This window comes from Leptonotus elevatus, chromosome 4 (assembly GCF_054856555.1).
Source record: "Leptonotus elevatus isolate MCC_2025b chromosome 4, RoL_Lele_1.0, whole genome shotgun sequence".
NCBI classification, from domain to species: Eukaryota; Metazoa; Chordata; class Actinopteri; order Syngnathiformes; family Syngnathidae; genus Leptonotus; species Leptonotus elevatus.
This window is the reverse complement of record NC_141242.1, coordinates 20881947-20907923: the sequence shown is the minus strand read 5'-3', so window position 1 is coordinate 20907923 and position 25977 is coordinate 20881947. Positions and strand designations below refer to the sequence as shown.

General features: G+C 39.9%; 1 protein-coding gene across 7 annotated transcripts; it reads right to left on the bottom strand.

Moving 5' to 3' along the window:
• Window positions 1–521: 521 nt before the first annotated feature.
• Window positions 522–25977, bottom strand: ppfibp1b (PPFIA binding protein 1b). 7 transcript variants are annotated; one of them, XM_086073172.1, is made up of 28 exons: window positions 25819–25977; window positions 17951–18037; window positions 16583–16788; window positions 15928–16017; window positions 15736–15849; window positions 15487–15618; window positions 14919–15011; window positions 13587–13679; window positions 12897–13014; window positions 12679–12711; window positions 10736–10797; window positions 10572–10656; window positions 10325–10437; window positions 10037–10134; window positions 9738–9798; window positions 8771–8942; window positions 8437–8469; window positions 7833–7974; window positions 7591–7722; window positions 6716–6866; window positions 6384–6495; window positions 6224–6312; window positions 4042–4164; window positions 3833–3958; window positions 3581–3769; window positions 1585–1749; window positions 1435–1500; window positions 522–1354 (listed from the first exon to the last, which is right to left on the bottom strand). In XM_086073172.1, exons 2-28 carry the CDS (start codon window positions 18012–18014, stop codon window positions 1274–1276), a joined length of 2943 nt encoding a protein of 980 aa, XP_085929298.1. In that variant the 5' UTR covers window positions 18015–18037; window positions 25819–25977; the 3' UTR covers window positions 522–1273. The 7 variants fall into 7 exon arrangements, with proteins under 7 accessions (XP_085929298.1, XP_085929299.1, XP_085929301.1 ...); XM_086073173.1 differs by lacking the exon at window positions 25819–25977 and adding an exon at window positions 20586–20775; XM_086073175.1 differs by lacking the exon at window positions 8437–8469.

The following is a 25977-nucleotide window of genomic DNA, read 5'->3' as shown; positions in this document are numbered from 1 at the left end:
CTTTTTGAATTAAAGGCTACACTGATTCATTCTCAACTCAGGTCTTAATACTTACTTAGTACCCGAGAGCAGGATTACAGTAGACCTGAAAATATGACGACTACATTTTCACAGCATATCCCCACCGCACGGACTTAGTGGTTAGCTTGTCTATCTTACAGCTCTGAGGTTCAGGGCTCAAATCTTAGCTCAGGCTTTCCTGTGTAGCATTTACATGTTCTCCCTGTGTTTATGTGGGTTTTCTGTAGGTGCAGTACACCAGAGCCCTCCCACATAAACAAACATTAGACTCAAAGAAGACACTAAATTGTCTATATATCTGAGTGTGACTGATGAGTTGTTTGTCTATAAAGTCTAGTGCATACCTCACCTTTTGCCCCAAGTCAGCTGGGATGAACTCCAGCTCATGCACAACCCTGAATACAAACACTGTCGAAAATGGATGGCTCTCCCCCACAATCCCCCACATCTACAATAAAATTCCAATCTCAGTAATTGTGAACTGTTGACAAAGACCAGTGTGATTTTAATTACTTTATTGCTCTTCGAATTAGAAATAGCATTAAGTAAAACATCTGTCAGGTCAGTGGGTGCATTATATGGTTACTACTGAATATGACAGCTACTTAAAGCAGAAAAAGTAATGCGACAGATTTCCATTAAAAAACAACAACGGAAGTAAGAACAAAAGAGAAAAAAAAATGCAGCAACACTTTATATTAATGTATCAGCTCAATATGCATTAGGCTTGTACAGTTTCATGTATTGGTGCAAATGCATGCAGTATATTATTGTTGAAATGTTCAGTGTACTATAAAATATACGACAACTTACTTTGTATTAGAAATGTATATTTTTTTTTTGTAGAAAAGATAGCAGCTGTCATTTAGAAATATAACTTTATCTCCCCTTGTCAATGAAGTTCATTTGTCCCCTACTCAACACCAAGGAGTTCATTTAAAAGATATTACATCTATAATGTCTTAATCCACTTTGAATTTGATTTAAAAAAAAAAAATACCAGCACATAACTTAGTAGAAAATATTTCCAGAAACCAGCTGGCAGGCAGTGGCGTAGTCCTAAATGTTTCCTCCCTTCTTTTGGCAACAAAGGAGACACAACTAAGCGACTAACACTAGCTTGATAAAGAACGGTATGGCTCGTCATGAAATGGAACGCTAACAAACAACTATTGAGCAAAAAATGCAGGCGAGTGGAGTTTGGTGTTGTTTTTCATTCACATCAGGACCAGGTCACATGGTGACGACAGTCTCATGCGGTGGAGTCGTCATCCGTCACGCTGGGGTTGGGGGAGTTGGACATCTTGAAGAATTCATCTTCTTTCAACATGCTCTGTGCACGTGCAGCAAACGGAGATGATCAATTTAAATGTCAAACATCAGTCAAATGTCAACATTCTTGACCGTTTGTACCGTCAGATTCTGGATTCCCTCGGAGAAAGCGCCGATTTGTCTGACAGTTCCCTCGGAGTCGTCCATCTGTTTTACGGAAAGCACAAATGTCAAACGCGAATGTACAGACGGCGCAGGTTGGCGTTAGAGACTGAAGTGGTCCAAGCTCACCTGGTCCAGCCTATCGAGGTCGTCCTCGTAGATCTGGAGCTCAAAGCCTTTCTGAAAACTTCGTTCCTTCGGCATCTCCACGTCCATGGGACACACGTACTCCTCGTTCTCCTCCTGCCTTTTCTTCCGCAGACTGCCGAAGTTACCAAATGACAGTTTCCTGGGCTGGTGCGGGAACCAAAATGGGGGACAATTTTAATGGTGTCCTTCACGTTTGTAGACTTAAAAAAAACAACCATTCAGCCTCACATTTACATATTGGCAATTTAAAAGGGAAGTCAAACTTAAACATTTATTGACAATAATATGTTATATGTGAACTCACTTGTCCAAACATGACATTTGGATTAATATTACATTTGTGGAATATGAATTATCCATCACAGGGGGTGGCTATTTTGTCACTTGCTGTTGATTGAAGGGCTCAGGTGACAACAAATCACAGCTCACCTGTTTTCTGAAGCTGAGCTGTGATTGGTTGTTACGTGAGGCCTGAGCAACTGTGATGTCATCTTCAACCGACAGCAAGTGGCAAAATGGCCGCCCCGAGATGGACAAAAACGGCTGGATTATGCTGCTTAACTCCTATTCCACCAACACAATATTAACCATACTACCGTAAACTGGTTGGGCTACATAGAGCGTATTATTGTAAGGATTTTTTGGGGGGGGGTTGACTTCATCTTTAAAAGTGTGTTTTGGAAACAGGAGGTTCCAAATGACCTGCTAACCATAGTCCACCATGATGCCCAGGCTATTGACCTTTTGCATGTGACGTGACAGCCCTCATGGGAACGCCCCCTACGTCGGGACGCTGGACGGCAAAAGAGCCACTCGCCTGTATTGTAACCATTGAATCTCGTACAGCATTAAGTCCTTTATCTAATCGATTATCTTATAAAATGGTAATATCTTGCTTTGCGGTCGGTTGTACAGATGGACAAGGGAGTAAACCAAATGTTGCTTTTTATTGCATAACTACTAATGAAGACGAAAGACGTCGATTGATAGCAACAATCGACAGAAAGGACTGGCAGCCCACAAAGTATTCACGAATTTGCAGCGATCATTTTTTGCGAGGTTAGTAGATAAATGTTGTAATTAGTAGATAAATGTTCATACATTTTACTAGTAAACGTACACTCTAACAAAGATTGTAACAGAGGTGTCAAATTGCGTGTTTCAAATCACATTAACGAGCCAGATAGTTAGCGTCCACTCCAACTGCACGAACACACAGCTTAGTTTTAAAATGTACCTTCTTCAAAACTATTAAGTGCATTTGACTGTTTGATAATGTGGGATTTCATCTTTGTACTTGGAGTTTTTTTTTACTCTAGAGCCAACGGAGTCATATTCATGAAATGACTGCATAGCTTGCCACTACGACAGTCATTTGTTCCATGCTAGTAAACATAGTAACTTAACATAGAACGGACTGTGTTAAGAATAAGTCAGTTAGCATGATCAACAAGTTTTGCCTTTGCATTACGAGGTATATTGTCCCCCGGTGTGAGCGTAGCATCTCGTCCCAGAGACTCAGCCAGCGACGAGCTTTTAAATCAGCCCCGGTGTAAGGAGAAGAGACGGCATTGACTACATAACGTTATAAGTCGTGCGCTGTGAATTCCGGCAAAGTCGGCGATTTGATTAACTTGGTAAAAACAGCAGGCAACAGAAGGTAAGGGCTGTTTTCAAACTAGCGATCTCCAATTTAAGTAAATATCGCGCTCTATGAGTCCCGACTAAATGTGCCACTTCGACCTTTAGTTGAAGTAGTAGATTCAATGGCTCTATGGGCAATAGTACATTTTAAGTCGCTAAGTCACTAAGTCACTCCGGGTCCATTCAACAATCATTTATTTCCGCCGTCCGTCACAGGGCAGTCACGTGATCACGTGACGTCGGAGCAAATGGTCAATAATGAGCCTCAAGTAGCACCAGTTGAAGGAATTCAATGAAATGCTCAAATTGCCATATGAGTGTGTGGTCCTACCTTAACCTTGGTGGTGGCAGTCAGCAGAGTGTAGTCCGGGTTTTCCAGACACTCCTGTTTGAGCTGCTGGGCCTCCGAACCAATGAGCAGGTTGAAATGTGTGGCCAAGTGGCGACGCAGCAGCGTCTTGTTGGGGGGGATGTTCAACAGCAGCGCCATCGTTTCCACATTAAACCTTGGCTCCAGCACCTTTAAGACACACCAACGCTCTTAAATTAAAGTGCAGTTAGCGCAAAACAGCACACGACTCACCATCAAGCCTCCGTGCACGCCGCTGCCTCTCAAGTTGGGCGCGTATTCAGCCAGATCCGCCGAGCGCAGCCACTCCATGACCCTGTGGTTGGTCCACTGGGAGATCTCGGCGGGGGATATATTGTTCTGCGGGCACAAGGAAGAGGAAAACTAAATGCCGTTGAAAATGTTGTGGCATGAAGCAGCATTCGCGTCTGTTCGGTATGCACCTCGTCAGATGGTCTGCGTCGCAAGCAGTTGGGCTCATAGTTGTTGAGTCGCAGCACTTGGATGGCGCGCTTGATACTGAGGTGGTGCAGGACGCTGCCCACTTTCATAGAAAGCAGGTCATCCTGAGGGATTAAGGACACACTGATGACTAATAGGAACGATTCTCATGATATGATTAAACCAATCAAAAAAGAATATATGCCCGAGAGTGTTGTTGTGTGCTGTTTTGATGTGTTGTGTGCAGTTTTTGGAGTTTAAAGGCCCATGCCATCTATTTATTATTATTATCATATTTTTTTAAAGAATATCTTGTTGCAAGCCATTACCTTCAAAATACTGACATTTCACTATTGTTGCCGCCCATCCAGTTCATATTAGTAGATAGCAGCAACTTGTTGCTTGAATGCTTTTTTTTAAATGATGAATTAAAACAAAAACAAGACTGTAGAACTGTGGAAAAAGGAAAACACTCTAATACCTACCGGGAAGTAACAGTTTACATGACTATGCTTCACCAACCAATACAGATTTGCTGTGTGAGGTAACCGCCATGTTTTTTGTTTTTGTTTTTGTTTTTTTTACCACCAAGCTGATGCCATGCTTTACATTTTGATGGCACATTTGGCGGTGCAAAGCTTGGTGGCTTGGGTTGCCAAATAAGGTCTTAATCTCCTGCTGGGCTTTGTTCCGGAAGTCTAAAAAAACCTGGCGCTCTTGAACAAAAATATATATACAGTTGATGAAAAAAACGGTTCAGACGCCAGAAAGACCATGTTGACAAAAACAGGCAGAAAGACACGTTCAGTTCGCTTTCGCCTAAAATTTCAGTGAGTTCATCAACTTTTGTTCATTGAACACTGGCCACCTCGAAGCCATACAAATACAGCCAAGTATTCATATATCAATAATATATGTATATCAACACTACTCACAAAAAGTTAGGGATATTTGGATTTTAGCTGAGATTTATGGAAAATGTGACGCTACAGTGATATATCATGAAAGTAGGACATTTAGTGCACTTTTACTTAGAAGTTCGCCCACATCGCTGCGTGACTGCTAGCTTGACTTCCCTTTTTGGCGTTTCTTTGATTGACATTGTAGTTGCGACCAACGTCAACACAACGCTATCCCGAACTCATGTTCAGTCGCTAATTTAGGACGCTAAGAAACCGCTCATAATTTACGCCGTTATTGTTTGATACAGCAGAAGTCTTGCGGCTCGCTGTTGGCTGGACCAATGAGTGTCTGGCTGCCGGCCGGCAAGTAAGCTTGGGTCTTACTATAAATCTTTTTCAATATTCTGGACCAAGGCTACTTTGTAATCCACTCTCCATGTTTAAAGGGAGGGAATGTGCCTTAAATTGCACGGTCTTTTCATTTAAAAAAAAGAAAATAAATTGACGGTCTTTTCATTTAAAAAAAAGAAAAGAAAGATCATTAGAACTTTGTCTTCATTTATTTTATAATACACTTTTGATCATTAAAAAAGAAAAACATTAAACTCAAAATGTCAAACTTAGCTGTTTAGATTTTAGGAACACAACTTTAAGCCATTAATACCTTGTTATTTTACACATAAACTATGTAAAAAAAGGAATGTTTCTTCCTCATATTACTCTTAAAAGTTGTGTTCCTAAATCCTAAACAGCTATATTAGACATTTTGAATTATTTTTTCAAATTTAATGGGAAAAGGTGTTTTACAAAATAAATGAAGACACTAAATCCTACACGGCTGTATAAGACATTTTGAATAGATTTTTTTTAATTTAATGGAAAAAGCACTTTACAAAATAAATGAAGACAAAGTACTATTTATCTTATCTTTTTTTTTTTTTGCTGATCTGAAAAACGATCCGATCCGTGACTCAAATCCGTGATCCGTTGCGCCAATAATGATGATACAAAAATACCCTTTTTTTTTTTTACAGGAAACTTCAACTCGGACTGACAAACATTGTGAGGCAAGCATGTTTTGCATCTTATTCCGAGAACTAGGAGGGAGTAAATTTGTTTCCTCAATGTGATGTTCTACGAAATGTACCTTTTCTTCACAGACCGTGATTGAGATTGACCTTGTGATTTATTTCTATTATTATTTATTTCTAATAGACAAGGTGTTGAGTAGACTTAATCAGTAAGAAGACTATTAGGGATGCCCACTGTCAAAAAAACTCACCACAGTCATGTAGTGCAGCATACGACCATCTACCCGTCCCTCATCAAACTGGGTCTTATACTGCGGCAGCCCGATGTCGTCCAGCCACCCTGAGAGGACGAGCACAAGTCAGTGAAATTGGAATTTTCCGAGCAGCGCCCAGCGGACAGCTGGTACTCACTGGTCACCCAGTTGTAGTCCAGCTTTCCCTTGTTGTTCTCTTCCTCTGAGCCAAGAGCCTGCAGAGCCAGCTGCAGCTTCTTCCGGTGCAGTGGGTGTTTGATGCCCAACTCCTGAACAGCAGCAGCATGACAAGCGAGAATGATACCATTTTTAGGTTAGCATTTTTCAACCCCAAGATGGAAGACTGTTGTTGAGAATGAAGTTCAGTTAATTATTTAAAGGTATGTATTTTCTCGGTAAAAAGTTTTACCCAGACAGATAATTTTTCAATTGAACAGTTACATTCACTTTACATTTGTTAAAAGTTAACCTCTGTTCTATCCATCTCACCCTCTCCAGGTCATGTTGGGAGGCCTGAAGCAGCGTCTGTCCAGACGAGATCCACGCACGTGCCATGTTCACGTAAAGACCAAGACCTTGCTCTTGCAGCCACTCACACACCTGCTCCTTGGACCAGCGTGCGAACGGAGCATCCACATCACTGAGAAAGCCCAAAAGTAGCTTGTTAGGGTGAAATGTAATGGTCAACCAAAAGGATTTCTCCAGAGGTAGGGATGTAACGATTCCCTCAAGCATGATTAGATTTTTGATTTTCAGCTAACGATTTTCAATTTGATTTTTTTTATTATTATTATTATTATTATTTTTTTTTTTTTTTTTACAAAATGTATTATTTGATAACCAAAAGATGTTTTTATTTGAACATATCTATTTTGTAACTTTATTTAAAAAAACAAAAAAAGCAAATATTTTTGACCGTTTAACTATATTTTTATCTTGTTATCTGTGCTTTGTGGTTAAGGTTAATATTCTGCCCTCACAACACGTTCTCAACTTTGTGTGGCGAGACAGATATTATGAAGAAGGAAGCTCCAGAAGCTTTGTTAAGGATTCGTGTTGATTCCTTGACACGGAGGTTTGTTCTTAAACTTCTATTAATCTTCTAAAATGTATTGAAATACATAATGTGTATGTCTTTATGGATTCTCATAAAAAAATGATGTAATGGGGAGCTAACTTGAAAAGTTTTGCTTCTTTCTGCCCCTTCTCAAACTTGCATCTTATCATATTGTGCTTTTTTTCCACAACAGTTAGCATGGCGTTGTGAATCAATGCTTTTATTTTTTTTACTATCTACCTATCCAGAGGCCTGAAAATAAATGAGAAACCCCTATTGCGAGTGTGATTATGAATCAAAGGCTTACTTGTTGACTCGCTGGAAATCACGAGACCAGCCCAGTCTGGGTCCAGCTGTGGCTCGCACGCCTCCCCTTTTAAAATCTCCAACTGGCGGGTTGTCGTCCAGGTTAAATGTTGTGGACTGGCTTCTCTTAAGCCTTAAACAAGGGGGTGATTTTCATTTTAAACATAAGCCAGTTTGAATCTAAGCTCTTTAGCCAAGGCCATGACTATCAATGTCATGTCATAATAATAAAAACGCACTCACTTGCCAAAAAGTTTCTTAATTCCTTTCGACTTCTTCTTGCCTTCTGGCGTGGTGGAGAGCGTGTGAGTGCTGTCACTGTTCGCCGAACTCTGAGGCAGCCCGGCCAAATCTAGGTGATCTGTGCCTTGGCGTTCCGTATCAGCTGTGCAGACAAATGGACACACAACATTATCGGCATGATGAGAACCCGAACTTCTCTGTGGGGGCCAAAAAGCAGCCAGACGGACGCGGTGTTCCAAAGCAGGACTTTCCATGCAGAATGGTGCATGCGGACTAAAACATCAAAGAAATAAATCATGTTCTTTTTCTTCAACTAAATGAAGCAGAGCTTAAAAGGTTTGGTTGCAAATGGAGAAATGTGGGAGGATCTTTCAGATGCATGATCATTTCGGTTGGATACACATTTGTGTTGGGGGTGGGGGGTAGAAATGCATGCAGGCACGCAGACAAATCAGCATACACAACGCAACTGTTATGTTTCACAGGCAGACAAATTGTGACTTTAGTTAGGCAGCTAAAACACGAGCTGAGCGGCGAGTTGCAGAAAGGCGGAGTTGCAGAACTCGTCACTCCTTCCTGTAATAACCAATGGGCTATACTGTACCTAGCATAGGCGCGCTTGCACTGCGGCTGCGGTCTTCATGTGTTACACACACAGACACACAAAACATCACAGGTACCCAACAGAAAGAAAAACAAGACAAACACAATTCATGATTGAAAAACCAAAACATTCAAGAGGAATTAACACTTAAATATGAGTGCGCGCACAGCGAACAAAGGGCGTAGAGCACCACATAAACAGACTTGCAGTTTATAGTAAATGATGGCCTTTGTGGTTGATCCCATGGGTGTGTCCTGGTGCTATAAAAACGGTCCACAGTAAAAGAGACATCTACAGTTTGAGACGTCCCCTTGCTACCTTGCCTTGCACTCACCAAGATTCTGTGGGCTTCCAGTCTTCTTGCCCCCGCGCAGCTTGAAGAAGCCCTTGCCAAAAGACGAGCGGGCCTTTTTGGAGCCAAAGCTGTCGTCCTCTGTGGTGGTGAGCGAAGCTGCTGCGGAACTCAATGGTGGCTTCTCGACTGTTTCAATGACGTTTTGTGTGTTCTAGGACAACACACACATAGAGGACACAGGTTATAAAGTGATCTGCAACAGAATAATTTACTGATATTATTATGCTTAAAACAGATGGCTTATGAGATATATAAACCACAGGGGGTCTTGGTTTAGGTCTGAATTCCGTTATAAAAGTGGCGCTGTAGCCTCAATGAGTACAGAAGCCATGTGGTAACAACACAGCAGTAAAGGCAACTTTATGGTAAATACTAGGGCTGGGTTAAAAATAATAAGAAGAAAGATTTTTGAGCCTGATATCTATCCATAAAACTAATGAATCGATTATTTCTATTGATCTTTTTTTCCACATTAATTCATAAGAAAATACAATTTTAAAGGCCAAAGTATTTTTTGTATCTGAGTGTTTTCTTGAAATTTACTGTTCACATGAATTTAAAATTATTTTCTTACTGGTACATTTATGAAAGACCTGACTTATTGCACTTTAAGATAATACAGAATATTTTTTAATTTATATCCACAATAATATAATTAAAATTGTGAAAATATATTTATTTCATCCTTGTTGATGTCAATGTTTGTTTAACACTTCTGTGAGCATAACACACATAACTTAATTTGGAATTTAATGAACTCTTGTGAATCGAAATCAGATCGATTGAGGAAATTAGAATCGATACCCAACCCTAGTAATTAAAAAAAAAATGTTTTTTTTAATCTTATGTATTCTTACATTACTGTGTAAAATAGTAAATTACAAGCAATTCGGAATGTCAAAATGTTGGGACTGACAAGTGTTATTTTGTTCAGTATTCTTCTTACCTTCTCATTTTTGCTCCTTTCTACAAAATCATGGCTGGCATGCTGGCTTGTATCTAGGCTGCTGTAATGATGAACAGATCAGAGTTGGAATTAAATAAAGCGGGGTTTGAGGTGAGCTTTGCAAAGTCCTCCACAAATTTTAAAGTAAACAGATGCATGCATGTGCATGAGAAAATGAAATGTTTTCAAAACCATGAATTAAAGACCCGAACTGTCCAATGAAAACCAGGTGCCCTTCATAGGGCCTACAAAAAAATGTCATTTTGGGAGTCGGATGATATATATTTTTTATGCTCTACCAATGTGCATCTGAAGCTGCCGACTCTGCAACTTGGTCAGCATCAGAAGGGCTGGACGAGGACGAACCATCGTCACACAGACCATTGAGGATTTCCAGCTGCGCAGAAGATGGAAGACAAAATAAACGGATGACACACTCACAAAAACATATAACCATAAGTAGTGCTATGGCAACTTCCTTTCATGGCCTCCAGAATAAACCTCAGTGTCTCAATGACCTTAAAACTGAATAGAGAAAGCGCCATATACATCTGATGCATTAGTATTATCACATTGTGCTAACAAACCTCATCGGTGTTCTTCTTTTGCTCTTCACTATCTGTGAGCTCATTTGTGTCAGCAGACAAAAGGTTGGACGACAAGCATGAAGCAAAAACATCAGCATGAGACGCAGTAGGATCTGTAAAACAATGAAAACGAGTACATTGAGAAGACCAGAGACGTTACAGAATAATGTACTTTTAACACGGTTTCTTTTTTTTCCAAATTTATTTTCAGACATTGTAAGATGTTAGTAACTAAAATATCGCCAACCTTTTTTCCCTTGCACTGACATCACCATTTCCTGAACTTTCTTGTACCTCATCAATGACTGCTTTAGATCCTCAATCTTATGGTCCTAAAAAGAACAGTTTGTTCAGCTAACATAAGAGTAAAAGCGCAATTTGGTGGATAACGGAAAATGAAAGCAACTCTACCTTCTGTTCATTGGCCACCGTCAATGATTCAACTGCTTTCTTCATCCGCTGTACTTCCACATCTAGTGAGTAACAACAGATGTTATTCGACATGTGATAGTCAGCAGTTTCTGAATGAGCAATCAGCTGGAACACAGAAAGTAAAGTTATAGGCCTTTAAAATGTACAAGGGGAAAAAAAAACATACCTCATTTGTGATTTTGTGTTATTTTTTTCTATTTGGTTATTTTTGTGTTTGTTTTTGTGTCCGTACACACACCAGGAGGTCATTGCCGAAAAGGCTGTCTCTTTCCCGAAAACTGGGTTCAGTGGGAAATTGAATGGCAGGGGATTCTGCGCAAGCAACACTACGGCGTCAGAAGTGTCTTATCTGGGCTAGAGAGAAAAAGAACTGCACAACTGCAGTCCTCATTACTGATCAAAGTTATATTTGGTCTTTAATTAAGCATAGCTGTGCAGGTCAACAAAAAGGTGCAAACAAAAATAAAATCCCACTTGGAGTGAATTTCATGTGAGAAGCATCACAATATATTGTAGGAACTGCTTTCGTTTTCCTGCAGAATTCAACATTGGCCACCAAATTTGAAGAGCACCTGTTGTGTTAATTCTTTCGACATTTAATGTTATGAACACATCCTTCAAAAATGTTTGATCAGCTGCACACACTCATCCACCTATTTTCTTAATATCAGTTAATTACTTGCATAATTTAAAAAGACCCCCAACAGTTTGACATGAACAAATATTCTGACTGTCAGACAAACATTTATTAAATGCGTTACTTTAATGCATGTAGTTATGTTCATTGCTCAAACAAAACCTATGTTACCTTTAACGTAACCGTCCGCTGTCAAGCTAAAGAATCATCTGTGGCCAAAATTAATAATGTGATTAATCTGCATTAATACATGATTAATGCAATTTTTGGGGTGATTAATCAATGAGTTAACACTTTAACTTTGACAGAACTATTTTTTTTAAATCAACATTAAACTGAATGCAACTTCACTTCTTATCAAACTAAATGGTGAATATCAGTAATTTGCAAGAATTGAATAATCGGCCATTTCAGAAACTTATCATGCCCAAGACATTTAATATATCAGTTAAAACAAAAGTCAATCAGCCAATCAATTCCAATGATTGTTCACTTCATGCGATTAAATGAGATGATTTCGGTGGCAGATGAGTTACAGTGTTCTATGAATACATGAACGAACAGAGACAGGAAAGGCACACATATGGACACACTCAAACAATGTCACACACACACACACACACACACACACACACACACACACACACACACACACACCCACCCACACACACACACACACACACACACACACACACACACACACACACACACACACACACACACACACACACACACACACACACACACACACACACACACACTCACACACTCACACACACACACACACTCACACACACACACACACACACACACTCACACACACACACACACACCAGTGAGCACAACAGCAGGTTAGCAGGACACACACTGGTCACTGGTGTGAGCAAGAAGTGTTTAGAGAAGTGACACGGGTTGGAGGGGGGGTCTTCAGGGCTACAGGGGTTGAGGCAGAGGGATGAGTGAACAGCCTGAAAGGTTGCAAACACATTTCATTCCTCATTCCTGTCAAAAACACAAAGCAAACAGGTCTTGTCGCTGTAGCAGCTTATATGTTAAAAACATACTGTTAGGGACTTGAGGATGATGTTGGTTTGGTTTAGATCCTTACAAGCTGTATAAAAACAACACAGTTGACCGGAGCTGCGGTGTTCTCAGGGCACATACTACTAGCGCTCTGATGGGCAAATACAGTAATGGACAAGCAGAGTTCACATGGCTCATGCTCGTTCATGCAAACAGAGGGTGAGATGGGTGCAATAATGAACAGAAGCATAAACCCTCTTACGTTTTTCTTTCAGCCTCTTTCTAAGAGTTTCATCTGGATGAGAGAATAAAGAGGAACAAAATGGGGAAAACAAAACAAAATATGCAGTCAGTCGTGACTTATATTTAAAAAAAAAAAAGGAGGGGGGGATCCAATTGCTTTGGCAATTCAACGACCTTGTAACCACTGTAACATTAACGTCATGCATGCTCACATTCAGACTAATTCACGTTTCCCACCTCTCTCTGTCGGATCTGCACAGTTTGAGGTCGTGGCTTTGAAGCCCGTCTCATCCTGCGGTCTGCACATCTCGCCGTCTTTGCCCTCCAGCTGCCTTCTCAGTAGGACGAGCTCCTCCTGTCAAACGCAGGACACGTGTGATGACATATTCTTCTCAAAGACACTCGAATACTCCGCCTAACTTCACGCAACAAAGCACAACACAAAAAAGGTTTCATAGATATCGATGTGGCCAACAGGCAAGCCACAACTGGAGTGCGTCTCATCCTTCTTAATTGCAAACTTCTTCGTTCCTTGATGGAATCTCTTGGAGGACGAGTTTACATGTAAACAAAGGAGCTTGCAAATAAGAAAGAGAGTCACGTGTGCTCTGAAGGTATGTGTGTGGGGTGGGTGCAGTATGCCAGCACACATCATAAACATATATATTAGGAGTAGGAAGCAAGCATGACAAAAATAAAGCAGGGGGGGGGGAAGCTTTCTTCAATTGGTGTCTTCCAATCTAACGGTACTCTCTGTACATTTGGTTAAAAGAGTTAAAGCAAAACTCAAAGAAGGTCTGCAAGGCAATTGAAACTGTTTGGTATCCTTAAATAAAAAAATAAAAAAAGGAGGAGGAGCTGAAGGAAGGGAGAGGCCAAGCCGATAATCATACAGCAGACACAACAGCGATCCTGTGAAACGCCAACCTTCAGTGCCTGCAGTTTGTGCTCCTTCCTCTCTTTCTCATACTGCATCTGGCCCATTTTGATTTTCTGGCTAGAAAGCTTGGCCATTAAAGACTAGCAGTAGGGAGGAAAAATCAAGACAATGAGAGAAAATGTGCAAGAACGTAAAAGAGATATACACTAGAGATAGAAACAGTGGTATTGGGACGCACACCTCGAGTTGTAGCAAACAATCAGCTGTTGAGCTAAACCCCTAACTAACCCTTACAAGTAATTATTTATGGTATCAGGACTTTTTAGACAATTCTATTTGTCCAACAGTTTGGGAAAGACCCCCGCATGATTTGGCCCCAGGATACAAAGACAGTCATAAGTCTGATGTTTGAAGAAGGCCCTGAGCTCAAGTCCAACAAATACTTTTGGGTCATGGCCCCTCTTGTTAAACATCAGAGGCCTAATAAATATTTTCCTGCATGAATGGACAAAAAGTCGTCCAAGAAAAAGCTGCTGTAGCTGCAAAAGACAACTCCGTTGTTTGTCTACCCAGTACCTTAGTCCGTATTAGGGATGGGAATTTTTACGCAAAACATTTTTGGGGATGTTCGACGCTTCTTTTTTTCAGAACGATGCCAGTACTCAATTTATAGCTAGTACCAATACCACTGGTACTTTTGATACATAAAATCCCCCCAACCAAAAAAAAAAAGACAAATAATTTAAAAGAAAGACTTAAGATAGCATTTTTCCTTAAAATGGCAATTTTCTATTCTACTAATTTCTAGTTTCTGAGTAAAATGGCCACAAGAGGGCAAATAGCAATACGCAAAAAAATAGGTTACAAAGGAAATTGAAAGAAATTGTTCATTGTTACTGGAATACAGATTTTGCCCTCTGTAAAGGAAATGTGTTTGAATGCCCAAGTTATTGCATAAAGCACAATAAAAATGAATATACACATCCACTAGCTTCATCATACAGGCAAGCAATGATTTCTATTTGCTAGACTGCAATTCGAGCCATATAGAATGTCAAAGATTACGTGATAAGGCTTCTATTTCAGTTCGGAACGTATAAAATAAATAACATTAAGTCAGCATATAAGTGGTGATACGATCTGGAATGGTTGTGCACATGCTTCACTGTATGGAGCGACAATATATATATTTGTTTCTGGAGCATAAAATCAAATAAAATTACAGCAGTCTAATGTGAGCTTGTCTGATGAGGTTATATTGAACGTGACAGTAAAGAATAGAGGAAACGGAGAGAACAAAGTGCAAACCAAGAAATGTAAATTTGTAGTTAAGAATTGCTATTTTTCAAAACTATGCAAGTTTCAATTTAATAACTCACCTTTGTTGTTTTAAGTTTCTTTTCATACTGTTGCTTTTCATTCTCCAACTCGGTCAATCTGTACCGCAGTTCATTAATCTCCAGGATTAAATCCTAAAAGAGGAAACTCGAATAGAATAATTCTTTCAAGGACGGCAGACAAGTACTTTGATCAGAAACAGAAATGCAAACGCACATTTTCCAGATAGATGCTCAGTTCCCAGAGCGATTGTAATTACGATATAAGAGGCTCAAGTTACAGTCAGCAAGTTCAATGGAACAATACACCCTATGGCATATGGACGTCTTATATTCAATGCTATATTTGAAATGTAATTTATTACTGCAACAGTGGTTTAGAGAAGTCGGAGTTAACTTCAGGAAGCAAGGCTAGTTGTATAGATGAGAACGGAAGGTGTGAGAAGTGCGACTTAATTCCTTCTACTGTTTGTTAATTTATTGACAACATCAAAGGCAAGAGTGGAAGCATGAATGAATGCCTAGTTGGTGCGTGTGTGTGTGTGTTTGGGGGGGGGGGGGGGGGTTCAAGAGAGTGACAGGCAAATGCAGACTATTCCTGTCTGCATACCTCGCTGTCCCGAAATTGTTCATCAAAGTCCAGTCTCTCTTTCTGAAAGGAATTCAGTTTCGACTTTAGGTTGGACAATTCTGATGCCAGCTCCAGCTTTTGGGTTTCAAGGGCTGATCGGCACAGAAGTTCCTGCAAGGAAAAATGAAGACAGGTACGAGAAAATTCACAATGTCAGTATCGGCAAGCATTGCAGACCACATGAAAATTGTTTGTATAAAAAAATACTAGTGACTGCATAAAGATGACCTGTTGTAGCATCTCCTCAGTTGCGTTGAGCTTCTCCCTGTGCTCATCCAAACACAAGTCCAGGTCCCGAATCTTTTCTCCCTGAGCGTCCACCTGGTCCGTCAGTACACTAACCTGCACGCAAGAGGACATCGGTCTACTTTAAAAAACATTTTCAAAGAGGGGGTGTGTCTTTGTGTCCTCTGGCCTTACCTGAAGCACCAGCGACTCCTTATCACTCTCAAGTCGGGTGAGCCTCTCCTGGTAGTGGTCACCCCCTCCCGCAGAGAGGTGCCCGTTGGACTACAAAGACAGAAGACAGCAGGGATTAGTCAAAGAAAATAATGTAGTTGGATATGAGCGTATGGGAATGTTAACAATAATAAATGTTTTGGCATCAACTTAAAAGCGCTCGCAGTATAATCGTTTGTCCCACACAAACCAAACCTTACATGGCTGAGACTGCTGGACAGGGTGAGTTATGACATGACACAAAAACTGTGGCATGTAGCTGGAAGTGGGCCATCCCTTTCCCCCAACACAATTTAGGTCTCCCAGAATCAGCAATTTTCTTGTGACAAAAGACAACAGTTCATGCATTCCAAAAGACCTCGGCAAATTGGGCAGTCATGTTTCCACTTAACAAACCATTTTGTTGTCGCCTCGATGAATTAATGTCTGCGTTTCTGGATTAAGCAACCGTGGCAGCATAATGTGCAAGACATATTTGAAAGAAACCCAAACAAACATCCCAAACATCTAAACTGCACATACGCCATTTTACATCAATCAATTTCTTATGAGACTGATCTGAAGTGAGGCTACGCCACTGTCAAGACAATTCTCTGCATGTTTTGGAGCCGCTCACCAGGCGACCCTGAAGCCACTCGACAAGACTTTCAGCTGTGGAGTCAGGAATCTGGCAGCGAAGACTGTTGCGTCCATCATTATCCAGCAGCTCCAGAATGCCTCGAAGGTCTTCCAAAAGATGAAGAGCCCGTAAATTGCCCATGAAAGGAGAGCTGGGTGACTGACAGTCAAACAACCCATTGGAGTAGTCCAGAGCCTTGGATCCTAATATAAAGAAGAGTAACAGAGGCACGCATTATGAAGTGCTGGAATACAATGAATAAGATAACTAACTACTTAAAACTAAATTGGTAATGACACAAAAGAAGGCTGGTAGCTTAACTCATTCACTGCCATTGACGGCTATAGACGTCAAAAATTCATTTGAACTATTTCTATTAGTTTCACATTTTTTTCCACTTTTGTTAACAAGAGTATGAAAACCTAGAACAATTTTTTATTGTACATTTAGAACAGATATAAAATGTGTGATTAATCATGAGTTAACTAGTAAAGTCATGTGAATAATTACAATAAAAAATTTGAATCGCCTGATGCCGCTAATAATAAAAAAAAGAATAGATTATTAAAAAAATAGGGGCATCAGGCAATTAAATGTTTTAATTGTAATTAATCGCATGACTTCAATAGTTAAATCACGATTAATCACAAATTGTATATCTGTTCTAAATGTACAATAAAAAAAAGTCTAGGTTTTCATACTCTTGTTAACAAAAGTGAAAAAAAATGTGAAACTAATAGAAATAGTTCAAATTAATTTTTGACGTCTATAGCCGTCAATGGCAGTGAATGAGTTGACGTGTGAATTAAAAAGTATTGAGCTCTCAGCACATCAGCTCCTCACTATGCAAATATTACTCAAGTAGGAATAAAGCTCTCATAGAGGAAAGGGATGATCAAAAGCTATTTAAAAAAATTATAACAACACCTTATGCTCTTTAGTTCAGTTACTCATGTACCTGCAATAAGCACGCTATTCTGTTTTTATGGGGTTGTAATTTGTAAGCATAATGATCCAAACCATAATTGACCATTTTGATTTTTTCATGATCTACTCTTCAAAGCACCATAAATTATAGGCGCCAATTGTTGGCTTCTCTTGTGACATCACAAAGTCAAACAAGCAATGACATCAGTGGCTCCAATGACGCGTCGCTGAACAAGGCTGCATCAATTGTGAACATGGCGACTTACTGTAAGCCACATGGTGTAAATGCGGACAAAATGAGAGCGTGCCAGTAACTTCAAATTGGGCTTAGCTTATCATTTGCGCTTTCTTAGTCATTTCTCTGGAAACAAAGTGGACCTCAGCAGAGGCTTGTATTCACACATTCTGACTATAATGTGATTATGCGCCGACACAAACCTGCTATAATGCCATCCATCTGCTCAAGAGCAGCTGCCAACATGTCGCTGGCATCCGCCATCATCTTCACACGCTACAGAAAAAAAACTGGAAAAAGACAAAAAAACATATAAGGAATGCATGTACATTTGATATTTGAACAATTGCGTGAATTGGGTCTCTTGTTACCCAACCCCAAAAAAAAACCACAACATATGATTCAATGATCCGAGTGTTTACCCTGTCAAGCATACGAAAAGCTGGTTTGTTTTAATGAAGTTCAGGTCCACTACCAGGTCACTAAACACTTGCTACCAGGCAATGTTCATTGGTTTCAACTCTTAACAGCACCAAATACATACACATTACAGTCAACACAAATACAAATTCTACAAACTTTTACCAGGTGCACTTAACAATTAAATCCATATAAGATGAATGGTAAGCCATACATTATAATGTTCCTATTTACAGTAGTCTGTCATTGTGATGTGTCCTGAATCAATTTGACTATGGAAAAAGATCGTGATTGCAACATGATAAAATAATTGGGCATAAAATTAACGTAAGAAAAAAAAATCTGGTGAATGGAGCCCTTGAGAATTTCAACGAGACCATTTGTCTAGAATTTTGGCCGAATGACTTTCCCCCCACATGACAGTGAATACTTTGTAAGTGACGTGAGGATGCATTTTGGGGTTCCAGTCTTGCATGAAGGCCAAAACAGGATAGTGGATCCTTTCTCTCTGGTTAATCAAAAGGCATTATGATCATGCGATGACACATGCACAGGCACTCATTGCGTGCATGCGCACACATTTAACCTTAAACTTCAGTAAACTTAATCTTTGCTTGATTATCTACTGGTTTAGTTTATGGAGACTTAATTTTTGAACCTCTAAAGGTGTCTGACACGCACAAACCCTCTTTCTTTAAACGCCTGCCCTGCCTCACATCCTGGGAGTGGCCAACACTGGACACATTTTCTAACTTGATGGAAACCACCCACGGTACTGTTATTTCAGCATTCCTGTGGGCACATTTTCCACTTCATTTACCGTAAACTAAGCATCCACTGAAACATACGAAAACTTGAGAGAGCCGAGAGAAGAGACGACCCCGCAAAACAGCGCAGTCAGTACGATAAAGTGATGGTGTATTGTTAATGATACCATTTTCAATGTGTCATAGGACTTTTATCAGCAACTACATTTAACGTTCTACAGAATCCATCCGTTTTATTCTGTTGTGCCAAACAAATGTGCATACAGTGCTGTGAAAAAGCACTGTGGTACCATCATTTTCATCCAATAGTTTGGTTTTTCAACTGATTCTGATGAACCAAACCAAAATTAAAAAACAATGTCTAATTTTATTTTTCAATTGTCAGTATTTTATTTATTTATTATCACCTTTGTCAGTGTTTAAGTTAACTCAGTGACCAGTGTAGAGTTTTCTTTCATCAACATTGAGGTAGCAGCTTGTCCATTTGTACTGTATAGATACAAGTCTATTAGTCAGGTAGACATATCATGAAAAGGAGGAGAATAGCAGTACTGTGCAACTTTTAATCGACAACTAATCGATTCTCGAGCAATCATTTAGAGACCTGGTCAAACTTAAAATTGTCCAAATCCTCAGAATTTCAGCAGTAAATATTCTCAGATTTTTGTAGCCCTCCATGAAAGTCGTTTTTTTACAATGAGATATTTGCAAATAACGATGTCCCGGTCACATTTTTTTTGCAACCGAGTCCGAGTCACTTAACTATGAGTATCTGACGATACAGAGTCCCAATCCATTACCTATGCAATGCAATGCCATGAAGAAGAAAAAGAAGGCCACATCCAAATTGTGTCAATTATATTACAGTATTTGAATGAAAGTATGCCAAGAGGATACGTTTTGGTTGTAATGTAAATGAGCAGTGTTTATCAAGTGAAGAACTAAAATATGTTAGCCTGCGCTATAGAAATTAGGTACATTTAAAAAAAAGAGAGAATTTTTTTTTTTTTTCAGCAGATACCGAACATCTGAAAATTATGTGATTGGCCCCAATTTCCGATCATATTGATCGGATTGGGACAACCCTATTTTCAACCATTTGCAAACATCTGCCTTTAATTTGGAAAACAATAATCAACATTTTTGCCAATCTGATGGATCTTACGTACCAAACCCATAACGGAATCGTAATTAACTTATATTTGTGCATTTTCTGCCCAGCCCAATTGAAATAATGTCCTGGGTTTTTTTTTTAAATAAAGGGATGGAAATTAAAAACTTTTTTTTTATTAATTAATTGACAAAATAATAAACAAGTTAATCAATTATTAAAATAATCGTTAGTTGAATGATTAGAGGAGAACAACATTTTAACATAACACGGGTACAAACTCAATCTAATAGTTAATAAATGTTTTATGACGACATCACAAGCCAAGAGAGAGGGTTGCATATTTACACATGGTTGCATATTTACACATGGCTTCCAAGCAAAAATGCTCCCAATACAAGACCAGACACGCTGCATCTGTCGCCACTAAACTAGTGTTAAGACCATGACTGTCGTCGCCATCATGTGCAGTGCAGGGACCTCAGCTCAAGGGAAGCTTAATTACAGGGAAGACCGATCTGTCTTTAGATCCTGAAATACCTCCTCAGGATGTCAGCTCCATCCAGACCAAAAGCTACAACAGATTGCCAAGCTGTGATGGTGTCTTCACAAAATCCATTCTGGTTGTCGAACCAACTTGGTCCATATGTAAATATCGCATCTGTACAACATGTCAAAAGCGACATCTCTCAAAGTCCAAACATGCAAGCATCATTCTCCAACACAAAGTCATACTGTCTGCCCCTCTGAGTAGCTCTTAGAGCAGCCATAGCAGGCACAAAGACAGTTATTGTTGCTGCTAGCAGGGTGTTTTGACTGATGGACAGAAAGGGGGGGGGGGGGGGGATGCAGTGGTGCACTACACATGATATGTGAAAAAAACCCATTGATCTAGAGTGTTTCCAAACAAACCCAGAGTCTTGCCCTAAAGTGAAAAAATCCACATCATTTATAGAGGGACAGGCGGGGAATAAAGAGTGAGAGAGCAGACCACAACAATGGCTGTTCAAATCCATCAGCTCAGGTCCCTCCAGGCAGTGAGAAGAGACACTCAAGTCAGCTCAAGTATTCCTGCTATCCGAAAGACAACAATCTTCTATTCCTCAATCCCTGTGCGACCCAGTCAAACAACAACAGCAGCCTCTTGTCTGGGAGGCTAATAGAAGCCATGCAACTGGCTTTCACAGCTGGTGATGAGACACTGAAAAAAAAACAAAGAAAGGTTTGGACAGATGGGAAATTTCTAGTCATAAATCATGTACTTTCTGTGCTCTTTTTAAAATTGGGACCAAAGAACTACCGGTAAATAAGTTCCCTCACATAATGATGACGCTTGGGAAAAATTTGTTTCAATAAGAACGCAACAGGTTTTTGACCAGAACTTGTGACATACTTTAGAGGCCATGGTAGGCTATTTAAAGTGAGCTTCTCAGTAGGTACAGTTAGTCCACTAATCTCAAAGCTGTTAGTTTGATCCCCGTCACCTTGACTTCAAGCAAGAGGTGCCCTCATTTGCTCTTCATGGACACAATATATTGTAACACAATGAAAGGTCAACGAAGCACCTACATTTTGTATAAAACATGACAATAGTACTGTAAGCATTAGCTTGTGTTCATAAACGGTAAATACAACAATTTTATGCCATGTCTTCAAAAGACGACAATATTGTCTTGTAAATGGGAGCAAAATGCAAGCTGTGCACTTGCAGCCTACTTGTGGCAGTCGCCTGCTCTGGGAATAACCTTGCAGCTATTTTCAACCTAAGCAAAAAGGCAGGTTGCATCATCACTAATTTTACACTGCAAACTAACGAATGCCATGGGAGCGAGATTAAGTGTAGAGGTGAATAAAAACTTTTTTTTTTAAAGAACCAGGCAGTGCATCCATCTTGTGGAAATCTACTAGCAAAGGATAGGAAATGGCTCCTGCGGTGATTCTGAATACCATGTGATTAAAATCTTCTGAAATGTCTCTCGTCTATACGTTTGCCAAATATCTTAGCGACCGGTTGTTGACTTGGGAAAGTAGAGTGCATTCCTTACATTTGAACCAACTGTACTCCATTTGACTCATTTCTGTAGTTACTTGACATCATGTTTCATTGTTCCACAAACTGTCACCACCCTAAAACATTAACCGAAAAAGAAAATATTCAATTAACATCCTAATTTTCAAGCAGAAGTTAACAAACACTATACACACTTCGAACACTTAATAAGCACTGGACCTCTACAGTGTGACGTCACTATTTATAAGCACAAGGCAGCTAGCCGGAGAAGCTAACACAAACATCTTCACTCAAAGCCCGTCAAACATCCCAATCAGATGGACTGAAACGCTCACAAAAAAGCTACAAAGCCCATTGATCACAATGAACTTTTCAATATTGAGAGTCATATAAAGCCACGGCCAAAGGACCAGAACCAAAGTAGAAACCAACCGATAACCACAAACAACGCTTGTGCTCAGTCATCTATATAAGGGGTGTGCCCAAAAAATGTATTCTCATAAGAATCGCGATTCTCATTTAGTACGATTCAGAATCGATTTTAAATGTCCCAAAATCTATTTTGTTTGAATTATTTTATACTGTCCTTGTTGTATGTGCCTTTATTGGGAGCACTGTTCATGTTGTACACGATTTGGCCACTTAGGGGCAGTGTGGTTTCACATGTTCTGATACACTGTTAAGTTGTAGCCACATAGAAGCAAAAAGTAATGATCAAGTTATTCCAATAAAAGGTTGTTTTTTTTGCAGTGTAGGAAGAGCATATGTCGATCACTAATGTTAAGATGCTTCCCTGTATACATTCCTGAAGTGTTTTATATGAATAGTTCTTTTGAGTGATAAAAGTGCCACGAGTAGCGCGCTAATTAGCATTAGCGAGTCAGACTGGAGTAGATCATGACAATTATTTGTATATTTATAATTTGAAGAAGAAATCATTGTCAATCAAGTCATTTTAAATCTAAAATCGTTCTGAATCGAATATCGATTCTGAATCGAATCACAGACCCAAAAATCGGAATCGAATCGTGTGACAGTCAAAGATTCCCAGCCCTAATCTACATGGCCACTGGCAAACATCTTCAAATATCATGACGTTCAAATGCTTGTTAACACAAGGTAGTTGGGCACTGCCAGAGTTTTTTTTCTTTGAGTCCACTTCCAGCAACCAGTCTTCTTCCACTTTCCACCATAATAGTCAAAATCACAAAACAACACAAAAAAACTAAGTAAAAGCATGAGTCCCTTGTTACTGGCTGACATGAGCTGTATGATGACATCATGTGGGATGATGGTTCAAACGCCTAAAATACTTTGTTTACTTTAAGGCATATTTTCCCACAAATGCCTTTGAACTTCATAATGCAACTTTTGGGGCTTCTGAAATTCAACGTACTGTATTTTAATTATTTCAAATGTGGAATATTGAAAATGTGGAATCTGAACACACAAAAGGTAGAGTAGGGATTGGCAGCCTAAAATACTCTTAAGAGCCATTTTGTTTTTTAGTTTTAGTTTAGTTTTTTTTTTTTAACATGCAATAATCAAAAACTGTAGTGTGTTGCATTCATGAACTCAGTGGGCTACTACAGAGAAGGGGGAGGTGGGCAGACTTTAACCCATCCATTGTAAGACAAGATGCCATCGGTGAGGCTATGTGAGCGATGTTTGTTTTTAATTTAGTCCCGACAGGATTTCATTAAAAAACGGGCCACCAGGCTTTTCTTGCTCCCCTGCCAGGCAAAGCAGGCCCAAAGCCAGTGATAAGTAGTCGCGGCCGTCGTGTGCAATCATTTCTCGTCGACGAACGGCTAAGGTGGGACGCAATGTCTTGGCGCTAAGTCATTTGTCATCCGCACAGTCTATGAAATGCTTTCCTGCTTGTTATTTGTTGTCAGCAACACCCCACCCCCGTCGACAAATATGTTTCGTTTTGATGATTTCAAGTAAAAGTACCCAGTCAATCGCGGTACGCGGAGAGATGGACAACTTCAATTCGACAAATTCATGCTCAAATTCACACATCAATCTGTAGGAACTGAAACCACACATCAGTAAGGATCACGACACCATCAGTGATGTTATACTGTATATAGTAAGTATACACTCTACACCAGAGGTGCCCAATTTCGGTCCTCGAGAGCCCCTATCCAGCCTGTTTTAAACCATGTCTCCATCCTCCAACGCAGCTGAATCCAATGATTAGCTCACCAGCAAGCTTTGTAGAGGCCTGATAACGGTGCTGATCATGAATCAGGTGTTTGTGAAAAGAAACATGGAAAACAGGCTGGATAGAGGCTCTTGAGGACCGGACTTGGGCACCCCTGCTCCACACTACTCCCAAAAAAAGTTTGGGATCTTATGCTTTCGGGTGCAAATTCACGATGAACCTATAATGCACTTTAATCTTTACAAGTAATTTTTATTTGACCTTTTCTAACCTTTTGACCTACGTGTCCAACTATTCAGTGTTTCAGTACATTTTGCACTACTTTCTGCTCTCTAACAAGGAGCGGAATGGCCAAAATTCACAATCGGCGTTTGATCTATGAATCGACCAATACGTTTCACACAAGTCCACTTCTATACCTTTCCTGTGACTCTTCAAGCCTCCTTGTATATCTGCTGTGACCTGTTGGTGACACTGAGCTCAGTGGGCTCTGTTGATCACTTGGAAGGTGTCAAAATGTGAACCGCATGATGAAGAGGACGGCTTGAAATTTGAATAAATATTGGAAATGAAACAAGAAATGCATCGGTCCATTCATGGATTTAAAAAAATATATACTGTTCGAACAAAAAAGTACACAAACATTAAATCGTTTTAATGTGCAAATTAAGTTCAGGTGTAAAGGATAGAGTGCATATTAGGTTCATCCTGAAATGTCCCTATTATAAACTTTTTGTGAGTATTATGTAATATTATAGTGAGGATAAGCAGCATGTAACAAATCTATATAGTTTAAAGCCCTGAATAAATGTTTCCACATGGGCATCACCTCCACTCCAGATGTGCTGTATAGTTAAACAAGATAGAATTCGAATCACTGTGGTTTGTTGACATTGTTATTGGAGCAGCTCATTCTCAGACGATTGTATTGTCCGGGGACGCATTTGAAAAGTGATAGGTTTTAAAAGGTCGGCTGCAGGGTAATAACCGGAAGAGCAGCTGATCAAATGTTACTGCTTTACAAAATCCATCTAGTGCACAATCTCTCTTTGTATGTGGGATAGGTAAACACTAAGGAAATCTCAGCAAACTGCCTGTCTTCTCATGCAAGTGACTTTATACGTGCTAAAGAAGGTGGCTGGCAAAAACAAGACCCAAGTGGCAGTATTTAAAACCACACTACAAAGAAATACTCAAGACGTTGTCGTTTGCGATTTCTATTATATACGAAATTACTTTCACTAGAATGTGTAAGGTTATACACGGACAGTCACCGTATGACACAAATTGGGGAAACGTTAGCATCAATTTATCCACGCCTTCATGAAATGTAAATTGGTATCACTATCAATCAACTCTTTCTGTTGGGTTGAGACATCAGCCATGGCACCGTTATTACAATCTCAGCTTCGTGTATAGTTGTGAAAAACAGACATTCCAGTGGCGCAACAATGTGGAAACGTGGACAAGCAACTCCGCTGTGCGAGCCCGCGACAACGAATTGTTTCCACGAACGAAATGCGCAGCTTTTTTTAAACACTAAAGTTTAGTTGGATATGTTAAATCACTGCCGAGACTGCTAAGTCACTCACCCAGACACAGGCGTAAAGTACTTCACCGATAACGTTGGCCAAAAAACTCCACTAAATCCCCAAAGTGTCGAGTGGCTTGTTGGGAAACTTCTCTGTGTCCACCAGTGTAGCCGTGGGTCCACATCGCTACGCCATGATGTTCCCGTCACAAGACGGTTG

Excerpts from the sequence above, each read along its gene's own strand:
- ppfibp1b (XM_086073172.1), bottom strand. The coding sequence starts at position 18,014 with ATGATGGCGGATGCCAGCGACATGTTGGCAGCTGCTCTTGAGCAGATG. Across the intron at positions 8,470-8,770 it reads TGGAAGCCCACAGAATCTTG|ACCGCAGCCGCAGTGCAAGC; the intron begins GTGAGTGCAAGG and ends TAACACATGAAG. Across the intron at positions 1,750-3,580 it reads CTGCCACCACCAAGGTTAAG|CCCAGGAAACTGTCATTTGG; the intron begins GTAGGACCACAC and ends TTCCCGCACCAG.